At 36.2% G+C, this 19,700-nt stretch overlaps 3 protein-coding genes across 3 annotated transcripts in view; all 3 read left to right on the top strand.

The window, feature by feature from the left end:
* LOC135695188 (dimethyladenosine transferase) overlaps positions 1-4,095 on the top strand; it is a 10,626-nt gene extending 6,531 nt beyond the window's left edge. The window contains exons 5-12 of the mRNA XM_065214186.2: positions 50-143; positions 640-689; positions 871-994; positions 1,429-1,521; positions 1,975-2,039; positions 2,222-2,285; positions 2,861-2,967; positions 3,367-4,095. Of these exons, the coding sequence (XP_065070258.1) occupies positions 50-143; positions 640-689; positions 871-994; positions 1,429-1,521; positions 1,975-2,039; positions 2,222-2,285; positions 2,861-2,967; positions 3,367-3,409 (640 nt within the window). The 3' untranslated portion in view covers positions 3,410-4,095. The remainder of the gene's footprint in view (positions 1-49; positions 144-639; positions 690-870; positions 995-1,428; positions 1,522-1,974; positions 2,040-2,221; positions 2,286-2,860; positions 2,968-3,366) is intronic.
* Positions 4,096-5,096: 1,001 nt separating this feature from the next.
* Positions 5,097-8,521, top strand: LOC135695190 (SET domain-containing protein 9). Its single transcript, XM_065214188.2, has 4 exons — positions 5,097-5,526; positions 7,318-7,571; positions 7,915-8,038; positions 8,116-8,521. Exons 1-4 carry the CDS (start codon positions 5,435-5,437, stop codon positions 8,453-8,455), a joined length of 810 nt encoding a protein of 269 aa, XP_065070260.2. The 5' UTR covers positions 5,097-5,434; the 3' UTR covers positions 8,456-8,521.
* A 2,315-nt stretch (positions 8,522-10,836) lies between these two features.
* On the top strand, positions 10,837-19,569 carry LOC135695195 (leptin receptor gene-related protein). Its single transcript, XM_065214193.2, has 8 exons — positions 10,837-11,374; positions 12,169-12,255; positions 13,338-13,360; positions 13,507-13,591; positions 13,941-13,988; positions 14,481-14,536; positions 14,962-14,993; positions 17,374-19,569. Exons 1-8 carry the CDS (start codon positions 11,358-11,360, stop codon positions 17,593-17,595), a joined length of 570 nt encoding a protein of 189 aa, XP_065070265.1. The 5' UTR covers positions 10,837-11,357; the 3' UTR covers positions 17,596-19,569.
* The last annotated feature ends 131 nt before the right edge of the window (positions 19,570-19,700 follow it).

Genomic DNA, 19,700 nt, shown 5'->3' with positions numbered 1-19,700 from the left:
AAATCAGAGTAACGTTGATCTAAACGTTGATATGTTTTGTTTCTGATAGCCAACAAGCTTCAAAGCTGCAAGTGATCGTGGGCGATGTGTTGAAAACGGAACTACCGTATTTTGATTGCTGTGTAGCGAATTTGCCATACCAGGTAACATACATACATGTTAACACCCGAGTTAAAGTCACGTGATGCCCACGAACGAGTCAGTTGCCCATCCTTAGTTGTTTTCTTCCTCTTTGATTGAATCATTTATTACATAAAACTATTCCTATTAAGACTCTTTTACGTAAAGAACAGGGCGGTTTCATTATTGCCTATTACATGAATTGTTCCTTGATGATTGCGTTAAGCGTCAGACATAGATTTGCAACCTATAATTGTCTTGTTTTATGCACTTTAGATCTGTCTCTGCAACACTGAACACTATTTGATAAGTGATTAGTGTTTAGTGATTAGTGTTTAGTGATTAGTGTTTAGTGATTAATGTTTAATGTTTTGAGCTAGTGGTTAGTATTCCTCAAGGAGATAAGGTGGAAGAAGAAGAATGAAATTTTCTTCATTTGGTCTCTTAGAAATTTCCAGCATCCTATCTTATAATTGTCAATATCAGATAAACGTATGAATTATGTTTTATTATTTGCAGATTTCCTCGCCATTCGTGTTCAAACTTCTACTTCATCGCCCGTTCTTCAGGTACATTTTCGTTGACTATGAATCATGTTCGATATAGGAAGCATCAATAATTATCTATCTATATATCTCAATTTAGCCTTGGCTTCATCAATTCATATTTTGATTGACTAAAGTATGCTTTGTACCTTTATATTTGTTATACCAATTGTTATTCGCCTGAAGTATGTTATTTTAACTGTAGATGTGCTGTGCTCATGTTTCAAAGAGAATTTGCCCAAAGACTAATCGCGAAACCAGGGGATAAACTTTTCTGCAGATTATCGATTAACACACAGTTGCTTGCAAGAGTTGACCATTTAATGAAAGTAGGTAACTCAAGACCCATTTTACTTCATCTCATCGCAGATTGCCATTTTGCTCGCAAAGCCTATTTGACGTTGCTCGCACTTTATTCAGATGAAAAATTTATTCAGATTTGTTTGAAATACTCTCGGATCGGGATTATCAGGCTGAGATTATCAGAAGTTTTTAAAATGTTTAAAGTCAACGAACCAACTTATCAAATTATGCCACTTGAATTCGAGTTCACGCTTGATATGCCAGTATGTAAAAACTTTTCTGGAACGTTAAAACCAAAACATTTTTTGTATTTAAATTCCCTTTTCAATGTTCTACTGCAAGGTCTCGGAAAAATTTTAAGAAGATACAAGAACTAGATAATAAATACATTTTTCAAAAATGTTTTGAAATGATAGATTTCAAAGCATTTTAGAACTAATTTCTTACCATCTGTCATTAGGTTGGTAAAAATAATTTCAGACCTCCGCCGAAAGTTGAATCCAGCGTTGTCCGAATCGAGCCAAGGAACCCCCCACCCCCCGTTAATTTCAAGGTTTGTTGGATTCCTTTAAATTTGTTAAAGTAACTGATAATATCATATTATTTTGTATATATAATAAATTTGCATAAATTATTTGCATAAATTATGCATTGTTTTGAATACATCTCGGTTATATTAATCCCGGAACTTGGTAAGGTCAGTTACGATACGAATCGATTTAAGTCTGGCAAAAATTAAATTTTATCAATTCTCAATAATTTGTTAGATTAAATATGCATGTAAATATTGACTCATCGCGTTTAGTGGAATGATTATGCTTTTCAAGGCCTAAACTGGAGATTCAGGTGGAAATTATCCCCTCCTGTATTTCCTTTGCGTACAATGAACGATATAATAATTTTTTTCGTATATACCTGTATGCGTGTTGTACATTATTTTTACGTTTTTTCGTCTTCACAATGTCCATTGGTTTGTTATCCTTCATTTTCCCTTCATTTCTTTTAGGAATGGGATGGGCTCGTAAGGGTCGCATTTGTACGCAAAAACAAAACCCTCTTGGCTGGCTTTACGTAAGTTACTGCATCCAATTATTAACAATTTCACAATATTTTCTCTCAAGCCATAGTCATGTCAACATTAATACTGTGTTGTTTCCATTGATTTCTGTTTTATTGGATTTAATTGCCCTACAAGCATTTTTATTCATATCATCGTCTTTTTGTCTGGTCTTATTCGGTTACTTTCGATTCAGGTCAAAAGCTGTCCTAGAAATGTTGGAGAAAAACTACAGAATCCACTGTTCAGTTAACGAAATCGTAAGTTGATACAGAATTTTGTTGCTCTACCTTTCTTGACATTTCTTCAATATTTGTTAAATGATTAAAGTAAGACTGATTCAATTGTTGTAAATGTTGCATTGCTTTCTGGGTTGGTTTTCTATCGCTAGGCACTGCCATCAAGAATATCAAATCTGAGAATACAACGTCGAGGTAATTAATACCTGAACCCCCCGTCTCTTCAGTGTCGTGCCTTCAAGTTTTAATCAACTTCGGGGCATGACCAAGTCTGAAATTTTAATAAGCACATGGATTCTAATAAGAACAGAAGGGGGGTTTGTTGACCATCTCTGAAGCGATTTTTTATTTAGCGATTGCAAGGGGGTTGGAATAAGATGTGGGGGGCCTTTAAAAATCTCGTGTTTATTTATGACCTCAGAGTAATACCTCACTATTTCAGTAAAACCTTGGATATTTTTTTCAAGCTCCCTGATAGTACTTTATTATCTAATCCTCTGAACATTATTGAAATTGTACTTTTATTTACCTCTCGGAGGATGCATGAAAACGTTTGGAATTTTGAAGCTATTCGCTTTTCTTGATTAATTTGACAGATGATCGACAAGGAGTTTGATATTAAAGAGAAAATTCGTTCGATTCTTGAAGAAAACGGATTTGACAAAAAGAGGGCTAGAACTATGGACATCGACGATTTCCTAGAGTATGTTTTCTTCATTTTGATTTCATATTTTTTTTCTGCCTTCGCATTACGTAGATAGAGATTTACGTCAACAATCGATCCGTTGTCGAAGCAGCCATTAAATGCTTATTGTAAAGTGATGTGATTTGGAAATTTAGGTAGGGCCTTCACGATGTAGAGTAATGGGGCTTCGCACCCCCTTGGAACAAGGGCTTGTTCGCAACTCGATCAATTGTCTGTTTAAGCGGTGATGTAGTTCTAAAGCCACATCTTAAGCCACACCCATCATGTTGACAATTTTCTTACCTTTCACCCCACCCGCCCTGTCACAGTCAGTGGCAACGATTCTGACTTATGGTATTTACTGACCATCAACATTTCAATTTTCTTCTTAATTTCATCGTTTTTTATCTATTTTAGATTATTAAAAGTTTTCAACTCAAATGGAATTCATTTTGCTTGAAGAAACTAGAATTTGGCAGAGTATTTTATGGACGCCGAAGACAAGAGTTGGTTCAATGAAGAGGATTTCAGGAAACAGATCTTTGTACAATATTATTCAAAACGTTGGTCGTTGTAATGTAGTTGGAACACAGTTAGAACTCAAAATAGGTTCGTTCTCTTAGTGATTTCGTAAAGCAAACTGTGTTCCATTAAATTTTGCGTTCCGTAGATTGATGCTATTAACGACAAAGCGCCCATCCACCTCCCCCTAAGGACCCATCCATCTCCCCCTAAGGACCCATCCACCTCCCCCTAAAAACCCATCCACCTACCTATAAAGACCCATCCACCTCCCCCTAAGGACCTATCAACCTCCCCCCCAGGGAATGCAAAAAGCAACTTTACAATCTTCAAGAATATCAAAATTACCTCAAAGAGGACACAAGAACAACGAGTTGACGCAGCCTATTACGAGCCTATTTCGTAGCCGTTTCATTATTTGATTTCTTGTTACTGGATTTCTTGTAAATGGCTATACATATGCATGAAAACTTGGTGTGATTTTTACAGAAAAAGCCCATTAAATTATACAGCCTGTTGTATTTCTGTCATTGGTTTTCTTGTTTTTAGGGTTTATGCGTTTCTTTTTTATTTGTTAGTGTAGTCTAAATTATAAATTAACTGGGAAGTTGAGCGTCGACTAGATTTTTGTTTTTGTTTATCCGTTTTGTTAATCAACCGATCTTTCTCCTAAGCAGAATTTCGCAAGCAGAGGCTTGGGATGCGTATTATTTATCAATTAATTGCTTTCAACATTTAGGCCCAAAGATAATTTTTGATATTTTTGAAAAAGCTGTCATAGAGCTAAACGCAATCAAAAGTCTAGCTCGGTTCATGGGTAGGAAAGATCCAATGGTAATTGTAAATTCATTTATTCTTTGTCACTTCAATTACTGCCCCCTCATCTGGTTATTCTGCATCAATGCAAGACAAAAGAAGTTCGAGAAAGTAAACGAGAGGGCCCTACGATTAGCCCTCTCAGACTACACTTCATCGTATTCTAAACTTCTAGTCAAGGCTAAATCTACTACAATTCATATTCACTCCATTCGGCTGCTAGCACTTGAAGTTTACAAAACTTTGCACAACTTGAATCCAGCCTTTATGAAAGACTACTTTCTCCCAAAACCCAAAAGCTGTGATCTTCGAAAAATGGATACTCTATCTGTTCCCAAGGTTTAAACTACAAGTTATGGTATAAAATCTATTAGCTTTTAGGATCCAAAGATGTGGAATTCTCTTACAAAAGAAATAAAACCATCCAAAAAATGCAATTCAATTCAAAATTCTTATAAATGATTTGTATTTCGAAAATCAATGCGCCTGTAACGATTGCAGTCAATGGCTTCCATAATGCAATCCCTAAAATTGTTTCATATTAGTGTATATTAGTGTTCACACTATTTTTAAACTTACAGTAAAAAGGTTATAATTTTTATTATTATTACCATTAATTAATATTGAGGCCACTTTTAATTTTTATGCAATTCTGTGGCCAAACTCCAAACGGAGACGTTAAAAATTGTTTGTTTTTCTTGATGTGCCTTGAGCCTTTCACTCAGAATATGCTTTTTCCTTCGATGCTGAAGATTTTCTTAATCATGATGTCATAAATTTCGGCATTCGGACCATGTATTCAATTTTTCATGCCAAGTGATCTTCCAACAGAGACTTTCCAACAATGGGTTTTCGTAGCTGTAAACAAGGGTAATTTTCGATGTTGCTGTTGTTTTAAAATTGCCTGAAATCTCGACAAGAGATTCCAATTTATGGGGTTGAAAGTAAATTTTTCTTGAAAGGTTTTTCCTATGACATCACAGCTCAAACTTCAGAACTCTACCGACTATGATTCGATCTGGGCTGAAAAGGAAGAAGCCTTGAATAGAATCCTCATGACAGATTTCTTGGAACGCTAGCGGAAATTCGGGGGTTCAAATTGAATACGAGACTGACTGGCCTAAATTCGTAAGATTTATTCAAAGCAATGAGCAAAGGTCCTAATGCCGTCTCTCGACACTGGAAGCAATACAAGTACAGATTTCTACCGTGGTTAGCACTCAATTGGAAGAAAAATAGGTAAGGGCGGTTTCCTTTCTGTAAAAAAATTTAAAATTGGTTGCAATAATTTTTGGCTTTGTTGTGCATACCTAATACCTAAGGCTGAATAAGGTGTTTCTTAGATTCTTGGTTGTAATATCTTGTCCAGTTTTGTCCAGTATCGATTCCATGGCAGCTACACTCCGAAGAAAATTTTGTAAGATCACGATTGCACTTTTGCACACCCGAGTGATGAGCATGGCTTGGGCGTGGCTCTGGGTGTGGCTCAAATTTACAATTCTTTAAGGCTGCAAAGTGTCTCAAGCTTGTTTGCAAAAAAGATGTCACTCTAAATCAAGTGATATTGTTGAGATTAGGGCTGCCAAGAGGTGTCTGAGCCCTAGGGCAAAAATAAAGGATGTGGTGGCCTTGGGAGCAAAGTGAGCCAAAATAATTTAGAATTACGTTCTTATATTTAGCTTATATATTCAGAAAAATTCTTCCAGTTGTTTTCTTGAGTTTAAATAAAATACAATTTTTAGTCCCTTCTGAGGCCACCTAGACCTAAGGTCCCTGTCAATGTGCCCCCTGTCCCCCTCCTTTTAGTGAACCAGCTTGATATCATCAACAAGGATTATCATGTTAATGGCCTTTTTTAAAATTCTTTCTAAAATTATTCCTTTGCTTGCTAAACCTATAAAAATTTAAATAACAGCCACTAATGGTAGCTGGTAAGCTTAGATTCAACTAAAATTGATCAAGACCTTTCCAATGCGAAAGGAAAAAACATGGGCAAACTCAAAGCTCACAAGGAAATTTGGGGCACACTCAAATGTGCACACTTATCACAAGTACACTCTTCCATTCCCAGGTAATAGCTTTTGCTCTCCCCAGATCTCGTTGAAAGCTGCCATGAAATCCAGTTAGGCATCTTGTGATTCTTCTAAAAGACCAAACATCTAAACATCAGTGGTGGCACCAGGGGAGGGCTACAGCCCCCCCCCCTCATCAGAAGCATATAGCCCCCCCATCAGAGGAAATTCTAGGTTATTGTCGGAGCAAATCTGACAAAATAACGTATGAAAACTGCTTATTTTAGTCATTTTAGCCCCCTGTCGGAAGCTCCAGCCCCTCAGTCAGAAGATTTCTGGCACCACCTCTGCTAAACGTGCAAAATGCTACCAAACCTAGCTCTGTAAAGGACTCCATAGTTATTTTGGAGTGGGGGGATGGGGGTGGGTTGCTCTAGACAAATTTAATGCCATTATCTGAATGTCATAATTCAGCCAAAAAGTGAGGGGCCTTAGCCCCCCCCCAAGCCCCCCTGGTGTGCCTGTCTGAAAGAAAGACACTCTGACTATGAAATTATGGCTGAGCTATTTGAGTGATAGGAGAAACATGCTTTAAAAACAATGCCATGTAGAGAGCAGCTGGGCAGTGACCAGACTGCTGAGTAGGGCATGTGCACACAAGAGATATTTTTTAAAATGTCACTGCACTTATTAGAAATTAGAAATTTCAAAGAAAACCCATTCTAAATAAACCTTGACAACAATCTCATTTAATCTTATCTGATTGTTCAGCAATCTGTTATTAATTCACATAAGCAATTTTTCAGTGTGGTTTGGTTTTGTACCGTGTGTCAACTCAGAACGAGAAGTACTTGAATGTGCTATAATTTTGTGTTTCATCTCCAAATCTCTTGTTATTTTAAAAATAGCATGTTGCTAGTAATATATGCTGGTCATGTGAATGCCACCAGCTCAATATCTTAATTATAAAAACAAAAATATCCATAATGATTTAGTCAAGATAAAATTGCTTTTTTAGAAAATCAGTTCGGAGAGTCTCCAGATCAGAAGACTGTGAGAGTGGACAAGATGGAAGTCTCTCTGAGAAGCTAGAACATCTTTTCCTGGAATTTCACCAATCTGAGGCAGCAAACATACCAAGAGATATTGCTTTTTTTGAATCATGTGGATTTTGCATTGAAAAGAGAAAGAGTTCAATAGCAGATGCTGGATGGGGGGTGTTTGTAGCCAAAGGCTCAATTGCCAAAAATGCCATAGCTGCAATGTACCCAGGTAAAGTCATTCATAAAGATTTTGGCAAAGAATTGCTGCTGAGGTTTTTAATTGCAAAATTTGATTCAGTGTCTTCCCTAGGTAGAATATCCACTTTTTACCTCCCTTATCTCCAAAGGTGTTGTTTGCTGGGATCTTTACAGAAGAAGTGGACGGCAAAGCTTTTTTTCCAAGGAAACGTTTTTGGCGAGTGATGAAGACAGTCAAGTGAACAACAAGGACGCTAAGGTTAAGAGTTTCTGTATAGAATCTTGTGAGAACTAAGTAATGTACCTCTGGTATATTTGTATACAACATAATTCCATTACAGACAAAGATTTTTATTTACTTCATGTTGTTTCAGGCACAATCTACAATCCATCAGATCCGATTTTGATTCAGTCGATAAGTAATCAATACATATTGCGTTGCATTGATGGCATCATGGTAGACGGAAAAAGCAATGGTATCAGCAAGTACATATACAGGTAATACCTTATTCCACATGCCAATGGCAGAAGAATTTCAAATCTTTCGACGATAATTTTGCTCTCTTTTTTCTTAGATCTTGCTCAAAAAGAGACATGATTGGTACATATGAGTCATGTGATACATCATGGCTGACAGAAACCCCCAAAAACCCACTGGCCATTGGACAATATGTAAACAACCAGACATCATTCATGCCCGCAAATGTGGTTTATCAAGAAGTCGATATCCCTATATCATTCCCTCTCTTTATACGCAAATATTTACCAAACATTTGCTACCGGAACAAATTCATTGAAGAACAAGACATTGACTTGGAGGACGAGGTTTTAATGCGTGTTGTTATTCTACGATCATTGACTGAAATTCATGAAAATGAAGAACTCTTTTCGGCCTATTTCACGGAGGTCTTTTAAGTTGGCCTTCTAAATGAAATTTGTAAGATTTTTAAAGCAACTTTACAGCTAGCCTCGTTTTCAAAACTCGCTTTTCTTCACTTGATCTTAGAACCTTTTTACTTAGATCATTTCGTAAATTTGGTTTTTACAGCATATTTGCTAATTGCTTAAGTTATGATAGACTTCTGAGATGATAAACTTGTAAGGATGAAGAATTTCACGAGCAAGCCACAAATTTGCACAGAAAACGAAAGAAAAGTTAAAGCGAACTTGTAATCACTGGTGAGTTTGCCTGTACGATGACCTCATTCCAATTTATTGACCGTTAAATAGAACGTTTTTTGAGCCTCGCATGTCTGCATTTATGGCCTATCCGTGTCACTTTGGTTATGGAGTTGTCTGAACATTTTTTCTCGTTCTTATCAACTCTCAAATTTATTACGTTTTCCCATTTAGTTAATAGCAGACTATTGCTTCACGGGTCTCTAAAGCTCATTCAAGTTCTGCATTAAGTACCAGAGAGTCGGGTCTTTGAATGTTGGTGGCATATATGCGGTCACATTATCTGAATTCCGGTTAAATCTTATATATTTTTAGAAAGATACTTGAAATAGTTAAACATAAGGCGGGAAATTTTTAAATAATTATTTCACTCTTCAAAATGTAACTTTCTTGAGCAGAATCACAAAGGTACGATAAGAGATTCGAGAGGCATGCCACACCACACTAAGCAAGGCATGCCACACAATTTTACAATCTATTCTGTGCTGATATTATTAAAACTAAGGTCAGCTCATATTGTGCAGTTCAGGGATGAGTCAATTCTGTCATCACTCTTACTCGGGAGTAAGATTTCTTAGAACTTCGCGACGCAATTGGCAAGATTCTTTGGCTTGGATAAACGGTATAAAAAGAATTACACGACTGTAAACAATTATTTCAAGCGTCAAATTGAATCTGGAGATGTTTTTATTTGCGAGAACATCGGCGTGGGGAAAAATGAGAGGGTTAGTTGCAGTTCCCCTTCTCAGACAAACCTGTCACATTTCCGGATCCACTCGGACAGTTTTATCTCAATAAAGAAACGATTTTCGGGGAAAATCCATGCTTAGCCCCCTTAACGTCGAACATCCGCTACGCGCCTGGCGAGAACCATTACCAATTAAAAAGTTAAGAAAGTGTCAATACTATGTTTCTCAAAAAAACACATGTTCAAGCGAAGTGAGGACTCAAGTATTGCAATCTTAAATGTCCTATCTAGACCTGATAAGAGTTTTGAAACAAAAATACAAGCCTTTGTGGAACATTGATGAAGTCGAGTACGTTGCTGATACAGATATGGTTGAAGCTTGAAGAGCCAAAATACTTGTGAAAGAATTTTTAGAGGAATACACAAAGGACATACAACAGGGCGCCCTCACCATCATCATCTTGGACCAAGGACCGAGATAACGAGGGGCCAGAGAGCCTTGCACCCCAAAAAACTTAATAGCATAAGTAGAATACTTCTATTTTCTAAAATTTGCCTGTTCCTACACTTATTAATCAGGGCTTCAAAACCTCCTCCCCCCATGCCAAAAAAATAAACAAAAAGTTGTATCTCGGTCTCTGTTTGGACAGAACAAAAGTATTCAACGAAGAAACATTAGTATTAGTTGAAAAATTGATAGATGAAAAAGCAATAGATTAATCAGAGTCAACTTTTTTGCATTCACATTTAACCAGCTATCATCTGTTTTAGGGTTTGAGAAATGTTTCTTGAAAGTAAGTATTTTTAATCGCAAAGACAGACTTTGAACGCAGAAAATCGTTTAATCTGACTCGTGCAATAAGCAACTTTGTCAAAAGCCCAAATATCATTGTTTTTGACATTTATAGGTCGCCTGTGTGCGCTGGGCTTCACGAAACTGTCTGCGTCTGCTATTGCGAGAGAAGAAAATGTTTTATCTTGTCCCCTTACATAGGTCACGTGATTGAAATAAAAGTGTTTTCAAGTTCTAGATAAGAACGAAAGAACAGAACAATGGGCTTCCAGACCAGAGTTTTTTCTATTGACTATGTAAAAAGCAATGCCCTCAACCAAGCTCCTTGTAGCAGGTACGTTATCGAATAGTTTGGTTCATTTCAGCAAAACATATAATTTTTTCACAAGTTATTGGCCAAATACGGTGGCCCACAGGTGCCACGGCAAAACTTACTTTTTCACGGCAAAACTTTCTTTTTTCACGGCAAAACTTTCTTTCTCACGGCAAAACTTTCTTTCTCACGGCAAAACTTTCTTTCTCATGGCAAAACTTTCTTTCTCACGGCAAAACTTTCTTTCTCAGAAAGAAAGTTTTGCCGTGGCACCTGTAGGCCACCGTAGCCAAACGATTCACAATACACACAAGCAAGGACCATAGGGATCCACCAAATAATGGACCCGGTCGTTTGAAAATGAAGTTTCGACCAATCAATTCTTGACTTTGTAGGGCAAACAAAGATAAATATTTTCTGATAGTGGGCTTCCTTCCTAAAAAGGGGTAATTTTAATTTTGAGACAGTGGGTGCAATTTAGCCAGGGGGATCGCGCATTCGCTCCTCTGCGGAGTAATTACGCTGCCTTCTGAACGTTGTATCGCAATTGGCGCCAAATCCAAAACAGGAAAAAGACAAAACAGAGCAAGGAAATCAATTAATAAACTTCGGTTTATTCAATATTTACGATCGCTTCGGTATTGTTGAGGTACAAAGGAAGTCAACAGGCATTTGAGAATGGCATTTTATTGCCCTAAAGTGCGACACAGAATTGGCGAACCGAGTTCTTAATGTTAAGCACGGTTGTAATTTAATCCGCTTTCCGTTGCAAGTCTTAGAATTCAGGCTTCTTTATCGACGAAGGAAAGCGAATAGCTGCTTGCGAGTCTTGAAAATCCAGAAAATGGGGATCGTTTCAGCGTGAGTATTGGCCACAATTTTAGTTGCAAATTTGTTTCTCATATTTACATCTGCGAGAGCATGTTTAGCTATTGTTTCTTTTTACGGGACTATTGTGCAAAGCAAGCGCTAACTTAGGCCGGCTGCCCAAGTTGATCGTGTTTATGCTGTAATAACCGAAATATTGCGAGGATTTATGTGGACAGAGAGAAGCAAATTATCGATTAAAACAATTGATGATCAGTTTTAGTTCAACCAGTCAAAATGTAGGCCCTGTGACAAATAGGACCCCCAACAGACTTCAGTTTAGGCCCTGTGACAAATAGGACCCGTAATTCGAAATTTCTTAACTCGCCCCTAGAAACCCAGGTTGGAAAACTTGAATTATTTTGTGTTATCTTGTATGATATTGTATAAAAACCGGTAAAACATACCCATACATTTTCTGTATATAAGTGTTTATCGACAAATAATTTTTGTCCCAGTTAGCGGTAAACCCCCTTCCCCCTGGTTAATGCTATTGGTCACCACTCACCGCTTACTAGGCCTGTATACGAAATTATATTTTATCTCCTAAAAAGTTACTAACTAACTAACCTGAGACAAATTACTTTTTGATGATATGCACAAAACACATGAAATCAATTAATAAAATTGTTTGTCCAAAATTTAAAATTGTTGATAGGTTCCAGCTGAACTGGCTCAGAAAATTGCTTGTTCATGACCCAAAGCAGTTCATATCTTCTTGACATTGATTGAGAAGCATTTTTTCTCCATATTTGGATTTCTTATTTGTTTTCTCAAACTGTTTGTAGCATTCTTTGCATGTCACTGACAGCAACAATTGGCATTTTGATGCTGGTACTTTCTTGTGCTTACAGTGGGTTCCAGACTGCTAAAGGGTAAAATTTTTCTTGATTCATAAAGTTTTTCTAATAAAACATGTTACCTTAATGTTAACAAGACATTGACAAATTATATAACCCTTGTAGAATAAGTTTATTTTGGTCAAGAGTAACACCTACCATTAAGTAACATTATGCACTTATTTTAATAAGGCACATTTTATCTACACAACAACGCTCCATTTCCTCAAAAACGAACACTGTATGAAAATTCCCAGCCCCAGATGAAAAATTGCAAGAAAAACAAGGGCTTTTGAAAATTTTATCTGATATTCACAAAACAGATTTGATTTTATCAGCAAGTCAACCATTTCAATAAATATGTCATGTGAAACTGTTATGAAGTGGTCCTAGAAACAACTGATAGTATGTAGATGTAGAAAACTCAATGCGGAATTATGAACAATATTTAAGAATACCAGGGCCTCAATTGAAAACTGGGCAACAGTTTTTGGTTCTTATAAAGAAAGAGTGTATCAAATGACAGGCCTCTTGGTAAAGATTCTAGCAGGTGGGCTGCTGATTGCACATCCCAAAGCAAGATTCTGTAGGGTAATATCAGTACTATTGAGGTTACAGCTTTTTTGTGCGATGTTGAGCTATTTGCTCCGCCCCCCCCCCCACATATTATATAGCTTTTTTCTTCCAAGTGTTATAGACACCCATGATAGATCACCATAGCAATAAGACAAAGCTTCTGTTGAAAAGGTTAATATCCTGTGCCGAGATGCACAATATAGCTACTTTTTGAGAAGCAGGTGCATGACAAATTGTGCACCTTGTCTTGCCTAGGTGCGTACTTGGGGGTGGGCAGGCAGTCACATGCTGAGAGGCCTGAAACAATATAAAAAATAATTTCAGAAAAGTTTATTCTTGTAAGATATTAAACAGTTGAATAAAATAGGTACCAAAAAGTTACCCAGAAAAATAATTGCTATTCGATTTTAGATGACATAGTCCTTCTTCTCTTAGAAATGTTCTTTTAATCTTACTGAAAACTTTTCTTTGTCAATTTTTAATTTCTTAATTTAATTTCTTTGTCCATAACTTTTGGTAATCTCTTTCATTCTCTCCTCTAGCTCATGTTGGATTCTTTTTATTGGTAAGTAAAGTTATTCCCAATCTTTCTATTCTAATATTTTTTATATATTTTTTGAGTGGCTACAGAAATTTGAGAATAAACCATTTTCTCAAAGATTGTGAACAAAATTTATTTCCAACTTTTTAAAAAGTGACAATTTTTTGCAGTTCTGTTCTATATCCTTGTTCCTGTGCCTGTCATTATTTTGCAACGTCTGAAAATGATCCTGTCTGCTGTTACCAAAGACGAAAAGTATGGACTCCCCAATTTTTGTGACTTACTTCTTAATTTTCAGTTTAGAGTTTTCAAAGCCATTTCAATTGCATTTACTTAGTTCCTTCTTTTACAACGCTTATACTTCATCAAACTGAGTGACAGAGAAGTGTTTGAGAAGTTTTCTTATGTTTTATTGATATTTTTTAAAATTCAAAAGACAAATTCATGAAATTCGTTGCTACAACATTTCAAGTAAGAAAGCTCACCATCTTTTTTCTCAGAATTAGAAGCAAAGAAATTTATTTTTCTCTTCTTTAATGTAGTCAATTATATCTGAATGAAGTTTGAAATGCCTAAATAAAAATGTTTTATTTTGTTAATTCAGTTTTGCGGGTTGGGTGAACCAGCACAAGCATGCCATATTGGAAGCAGAGTATGTTGTTTTTTATTCCACTTTAAAAGTAGAAGATTTTCAAGTTTAAAAATCAGTTTGCTAAAAAATTTCTCTATTTATATTATAATTAGGTAAAAAAGTAAAAAAAAGCTGTTCCAGGAAGGAGGCTTTAATAACAACATAAGTGCAAAATATGGCACTGTTAAATACTCATCATACATCAAACAACCATCCATCTTGTGTACAAAAGAAATCACTTTTTGCTACAACCGAAAGTACCATACTGATACTGAATTTTATACTGATACTAATACCATACTGAATTTTGCAAATAGTTTCCAAAATTATAAGAATCAGTCAAGCTGCTGTCTTTTAAAGAGGTTTCATCATAATGTCGAAATCAGATTCAGGGTCATGTTGCTCAGTTGCTATAAAAGTGTTATTTCTTTAAAGTTTGGGGAATGCATCTTCACCTGGTTTCCTTTTGAAGTTTAATTACATCACTTCATCAAAAGCTTTTATTTTTTTTAGTTTTGTTGTGCATTGCCTTTTGTTTTTCACATCAGGGATGATAATTTCTTCATTTGGTAAGTAATGAAATTTATAATAAAGCAAATTACTTCTTTGTTAAACTGATAAGTGTGATTTGCAAATATCATGTCACAAATTTGTCAGTGAAGTCTGGTTTGCTGCATTTTATTATTAGGCCATACTTTAACTGAAACTCTGTCACTTTGTATCATTACATTTGATTCCATTCTGCGCAATTTTGATTTGTTCTGGTACATTGAATAAGACATGTGAGATTCTAATATTCAGACTTGAAGCCTGTTGTGTTATATTAAAGGAGAAACTCCTGATTTTGAGCTAGATTTAAGATTTTGCAGAAGAATATCTAAACAAATGTGTGTTTAAGATTTATCAAAGAGTGTCTACAATCAGAGAACTTAGTTATTAAATATTTGCAAAATTTTATTCATAGTCTAATTTTGCACTTGAACTTTTCCCAAAGCCTTTCCAGTTATAATGGCTAGAGCACAAGTGGTGAGTATCTTGTTTTTCAACATTTTGTCTTCCTCAGTCCTTTTCGTGAGCAAAATTACGCGTGTGTGGCAAATCGCACATGTAAACAAATTTGCGCGTGCGATCGCACTTGTAAGAAAATTTGAAGTACAAACCTGAAAAAATTGGTAAAAGGAGCAAGAAGGAAAAAGCCACTCGAATACGTGCAAGAGTAAAACTCAATTAATCAATACATAACAGATGTTGTTGCCCTTAGCAGCCATCTTTTAAAAGTCGTCGTCACTCTCCAAAGTTACAAGAGCAAGTAAAAATTGTTTCCAACAGCTACTTGCTTTCAGGGCCTAATTACGTTTTGACAGGAAATCAGTTATTACACTTAACATGCTAATGGCGACTTAGCTGAAAGACGAGACGCTAAGTTGAATGGAGCACTCAGTCAAAAGCCAAACATCACTTCCGAAAATTGGAAAAATCATATTGTGGTCAAAAGTGCGAATCAAGTAACAAGGGAAAGGATAAACAATCATGAGACCATGGGAAATTGATGTTAAAGGGCCTCTCCAGCAAAAAAAAAAATTTTTTAATGAATTAAAAGTTAGCATCTGGTGCGTGTATTATGACAAAGTCATTGTTTTTGAAAAATTCAAATTAGTTTAGAAGTTGTAAGGCTTTAAAGTTGCACCTTTCCGAGAAAAAAAAACGACAAAAGCCGAATCAGTTTGGTGACATTCTGACGTCACAATGTGCGGTTCTCGTTCGCCATGAATTTCGTATATCTTCCACCGACGTATATGAATTTCGTATATCGTATATCTCCAGAAACGATGAACAACTAAAGGCTTCAGAATTGGTGTCTGAAATGCTCAAACTAAAAGCTGGTGGAACAGAACTGAGAGTACCATCACTTGCAGTGTTCAATTTGCGAATCGCCGTCGTTCGATTCGGTTTGAGGCGAGACTATCCGAAATACACTGTGACGTCAAAATTGCGTCACAGTGTCACCAAACCAAAAATTTTTGTCGGTTAATTAAATTAAATTATCGAAATGCAAGAGCTTATATCTCACAAACTGTAAAAAAATATCGAAAAACAAATAACGAATTCGTGATCAGCAGGCTCAACTTCTTTATAAAAATTGCCAATAAAATGCAAGTGCAAAATTTGGCTGGAGAGGCCCTTTAACAATAAACTGCAAAAACACCTGTTTGCGCGTGTGGTCAAAAGCACGCGCAATTTAACTTGCGCGTGTGCAGGCGTGTGCGGGTGCGATCGCACGCGCTAAACGAAAAGGACTGCTTCCTCTAAGATGAGTATAAAAATCTAACAATGTCAAGTGGAGGAACTCCCGACTTCCATTTCAAGAACATCTGAAATCTGGTAGTCTTTGACCCTAACCACTAAACCGTCCTTACATTAAGAAGTGCGCAATTTGTATCATGATTCGGCCTGGTTCTGAGTTCGATAGCCCTTAACTTTAAACTTTTTTAGACTGTTCTCTAAACGTTCAATAGCAAACAAAGATACCTGAAACATTTGTTGTTAAATAATTCGCTTTCTTTTTTATAAAACATGTAAATTTTTATCTTTTTTGCTATCATGGAAGCATAACTGACTTTTGATATCGTTTTTTCAAAGGCTACTTTCTTTGTTAATCATCCGCTTCTGGTATTAGGCAGCAATGACTCTGTTGTTGCAAATATCTTGTTTAAGTACACAACCAACGAGACACCAGGGCACTGCTAAAACCAACCATAGCGGAAACGAGGAACAACATAAGACAAGATGAGCAAGTCAAGAACTTGGATTGTTGTTTTTCGCGTTATTGTTTGGCAGTCCAGCTTTTTCTTATGTTGTCCAGCGATATAAACATTCTAAAGTAAAGACCAACCAAAACCACCCACAGTGACAAATTCCTTCGAACGATGTAGTACAAGAAATCAAAGGTTTTTGAACTCATAATATAGCTACAGAGGTTCTCCATTAAATCGTTAAGGGATAATTTTTCAATGAAGGATCCGCGAAGATCGATATCCAACCTTCTGTCTTTTGACATATACACACGGAACAAATCGGCTTTTTGTTTGAAAATGGAAGAGGATCTTCTCGACATAGTGCATAAAACATTCTCTACCTCAAGGGGTCTTAAGTGAAAGTTAATCATTAATGTGGCAAAGACAATCACATGAAATAGATTAATTTTTCACAGAGCTTTTACCAAAAGACAGTTTCGGAATGCATCTTGGTGTCTCCGTAATTCATTATGACCCTTAGAAGACTTTCTTTAAACGAAGGTAACTGTAAATTTCTTTGCAGTTTTTGTCAATTTAGGATTTCAATGTTTTGCATCTGCGATATAATGTTTTTTCGTTGATGAATAATTGTATCTTAATCCCAATTTTAGATTCAATGGGGAGCCGTTGGCACTGTTGTTGTTGGAAACATCTTCATTTTTGGTACCATGGCTGCTTTTTTAAAACGCATTGATGAATGGGAACATACTGTCCTACATTTGAATGTTGACTTGAAAATGTACCCTAACGGCAGAAGTGCAATCTTCGCAATGTTTAAGGATATCGTGAAGCAGAAAACAGATAACAGAAAGGCATCTACAACCACCGTGTGATAGCCGACATGTGTTTCCTGCAGAGAAGCGAAGGAAAGCCACCAACAGTTTTGCCTTTGTATATCAAGGTCTTATGACAGTCCCGGCTGAAATAGGAAAACTAGTCCCCGCTAGCAAGATAGCATTCGGATCTGGGGTTTAAAGATTGGAATCGTCAAGAACTTCAAAAGAATCAATCTTCTGGGGCCGTTCAGGCTGCGCACGAGCGAGCAAGTCAGTTCATTTCTCGTCATTTTAAATTCTTGGATCGAGAAATCAGGCTTAAGCACATACTAGTATTTGCGTATAGTATTTCAATAGTTTGAAGGTGGCAGGTAAATGCAAAAACATAACGAATTGTACAAGTATCAAATATAATACAGAACCCAAAGCTAATCAAGAATGTTATCTAGCTGCAGAGCGTGAGAGAAAGAATGGTGCACGGGGTAAGCTTCTTATTTTCAACCAATCAGCGACCGCTAACCCCTCACCTAGTTGGAAAGTCCAAGTGAAAAAACGAAGTCTTCCTACACAAGTTTTGATGTAAACAGGTTCCAAATCACCTAAACAAAAGGGCTCTGAACCGAGCATTGAAATTAAGCTTTATCCAAATTGTTATCCAAATATGAGAAATTAATTTGTTACTTGTCCTTTTGCTTTGTCCCTGTCTTTTTTGTTTGTTTATGAATAACCAAAATGATCTCTCGCTTCCTTTTTTCAAATTATTTCAAAACTTTTACATCAGTTATACAGTCTGATTTATGGCAAGCTTTAATGGTGATACTTTATGACTCAAAAGTACACCTTGCATCATTGTTTGAAATCTTCTCAGTATGCAGGCCTTTTGAACAAATTGGCTCCGTTAATCAAGCCATCTCTTCTGAAAAACACTATTTGATTATTACCTTTTACTGTAAACTTGAGTTACGTCCATCCTACACAAATACAAAGTGGATTTCAATATCAACAATCAATTTGACTACTGCTGAAATTAAGGTGCTGCGAAATGATACCTTGCGACAAGTGTGATCTTTTTCGGTTACTTAACCAACTGAGAGAATATCTCCTTGAAGAAGTTATTTTATATTTAATTAGGTTTCCATCATTTCCTTTTTTGTTATATACCGTAAATTCTCTTTTAGCCCCCCTCTCAATAAAGCTCCCCTCACTTATTAGCCTCCCTTTTCAGAATGAAATATTTAATTAGTCCCCCCATCTCAATTTAGTCTCCCTCCCCAGTTTGATGCTGATGCTTCAGCAGTAAACTTGACAAAAACAGAGAGTTACATCAAATCAAAATTCACACCATGTCTCTTCTAGTCACGACAGGTCCGAAGCCAAAGATTTGATGTGCATTAAGCACGGGACATGCGAGAGCCTTTTCCCAAAATTAAGGCCGTTGGTACTCTGAAGGATAAAGCCGACTTTTTTCGAATGCTCGATTTCGGAAAGGCGACATGGCCCAAGAAGATATTTTAGAATTAATAATTGACGTTTTTATTTCACCCATAACAAAAAATTAGTTTACCACTATAAAAGGTTTTTTGTTACAAAATATTTATTAAGCCCTCTCTCTCTCAATTTAACCCTCTTCTCTTATAAGCCCCCCTTTAAAGTGCTGAAAAATAATTAGCCCCCGCGGGCTAAAAAGATAATTTACGGTAAACTCGAATGTTGCTTTTAGTATTATTTATATAAATGTATTCTTTTTTATCAATTTTTATCTATTTTCAAGCAATTTTAATAAGTATATTGTAAGCAGTGGAATTTCAGGAATGTGAACGTGCTTAAAAAATCAATCAACACTTGGAAATGGTCACACACTACGTCCAGCCATGATGGTATTTATGTGAAATGTTTAAATACGAGAAAATGAATATTAATTTTTTACAAAATAAACATTTTCTGCTTCATTCTGTGATATAACTTTTAACAAACTACCAACTACAAGCTAAGAATAGCGATAGATTTCTTAGGTGTGACGTCATGTAAAATTGAAGAAATACCTTGCTCAATATGGGAAATCCTTTATTTTTATGAATATGCTCCTGAAGCAGGTGTGTCACTAGCTATTGTTCTAAAGGGGGGTTTCCTAAGGGCTCTGTAGTCTTATTTGCCATCCAAGT

The sequence above is a fragment of the Rhopilema esculentum genome, chromosome 8, assembly GCF_057945365.1.
Source record: "Rhopilema esculentum isolate cy_ngs chromosome 8, ASM5794536v1, whole genome shotgun sequence".
Lineage (NCBI taxonomy): Eukaryota > Metazoa > Cnidaria > Scyphozoa > Rhizostomeae > Rhizostomatidae > Rhopilema > Rhopilema esculentum.
The sequence above is the reverse complement of the archived record's forward strand: the minus strand, read 5'-3'. Positions and strand labels throughout refer to the sequence as shown.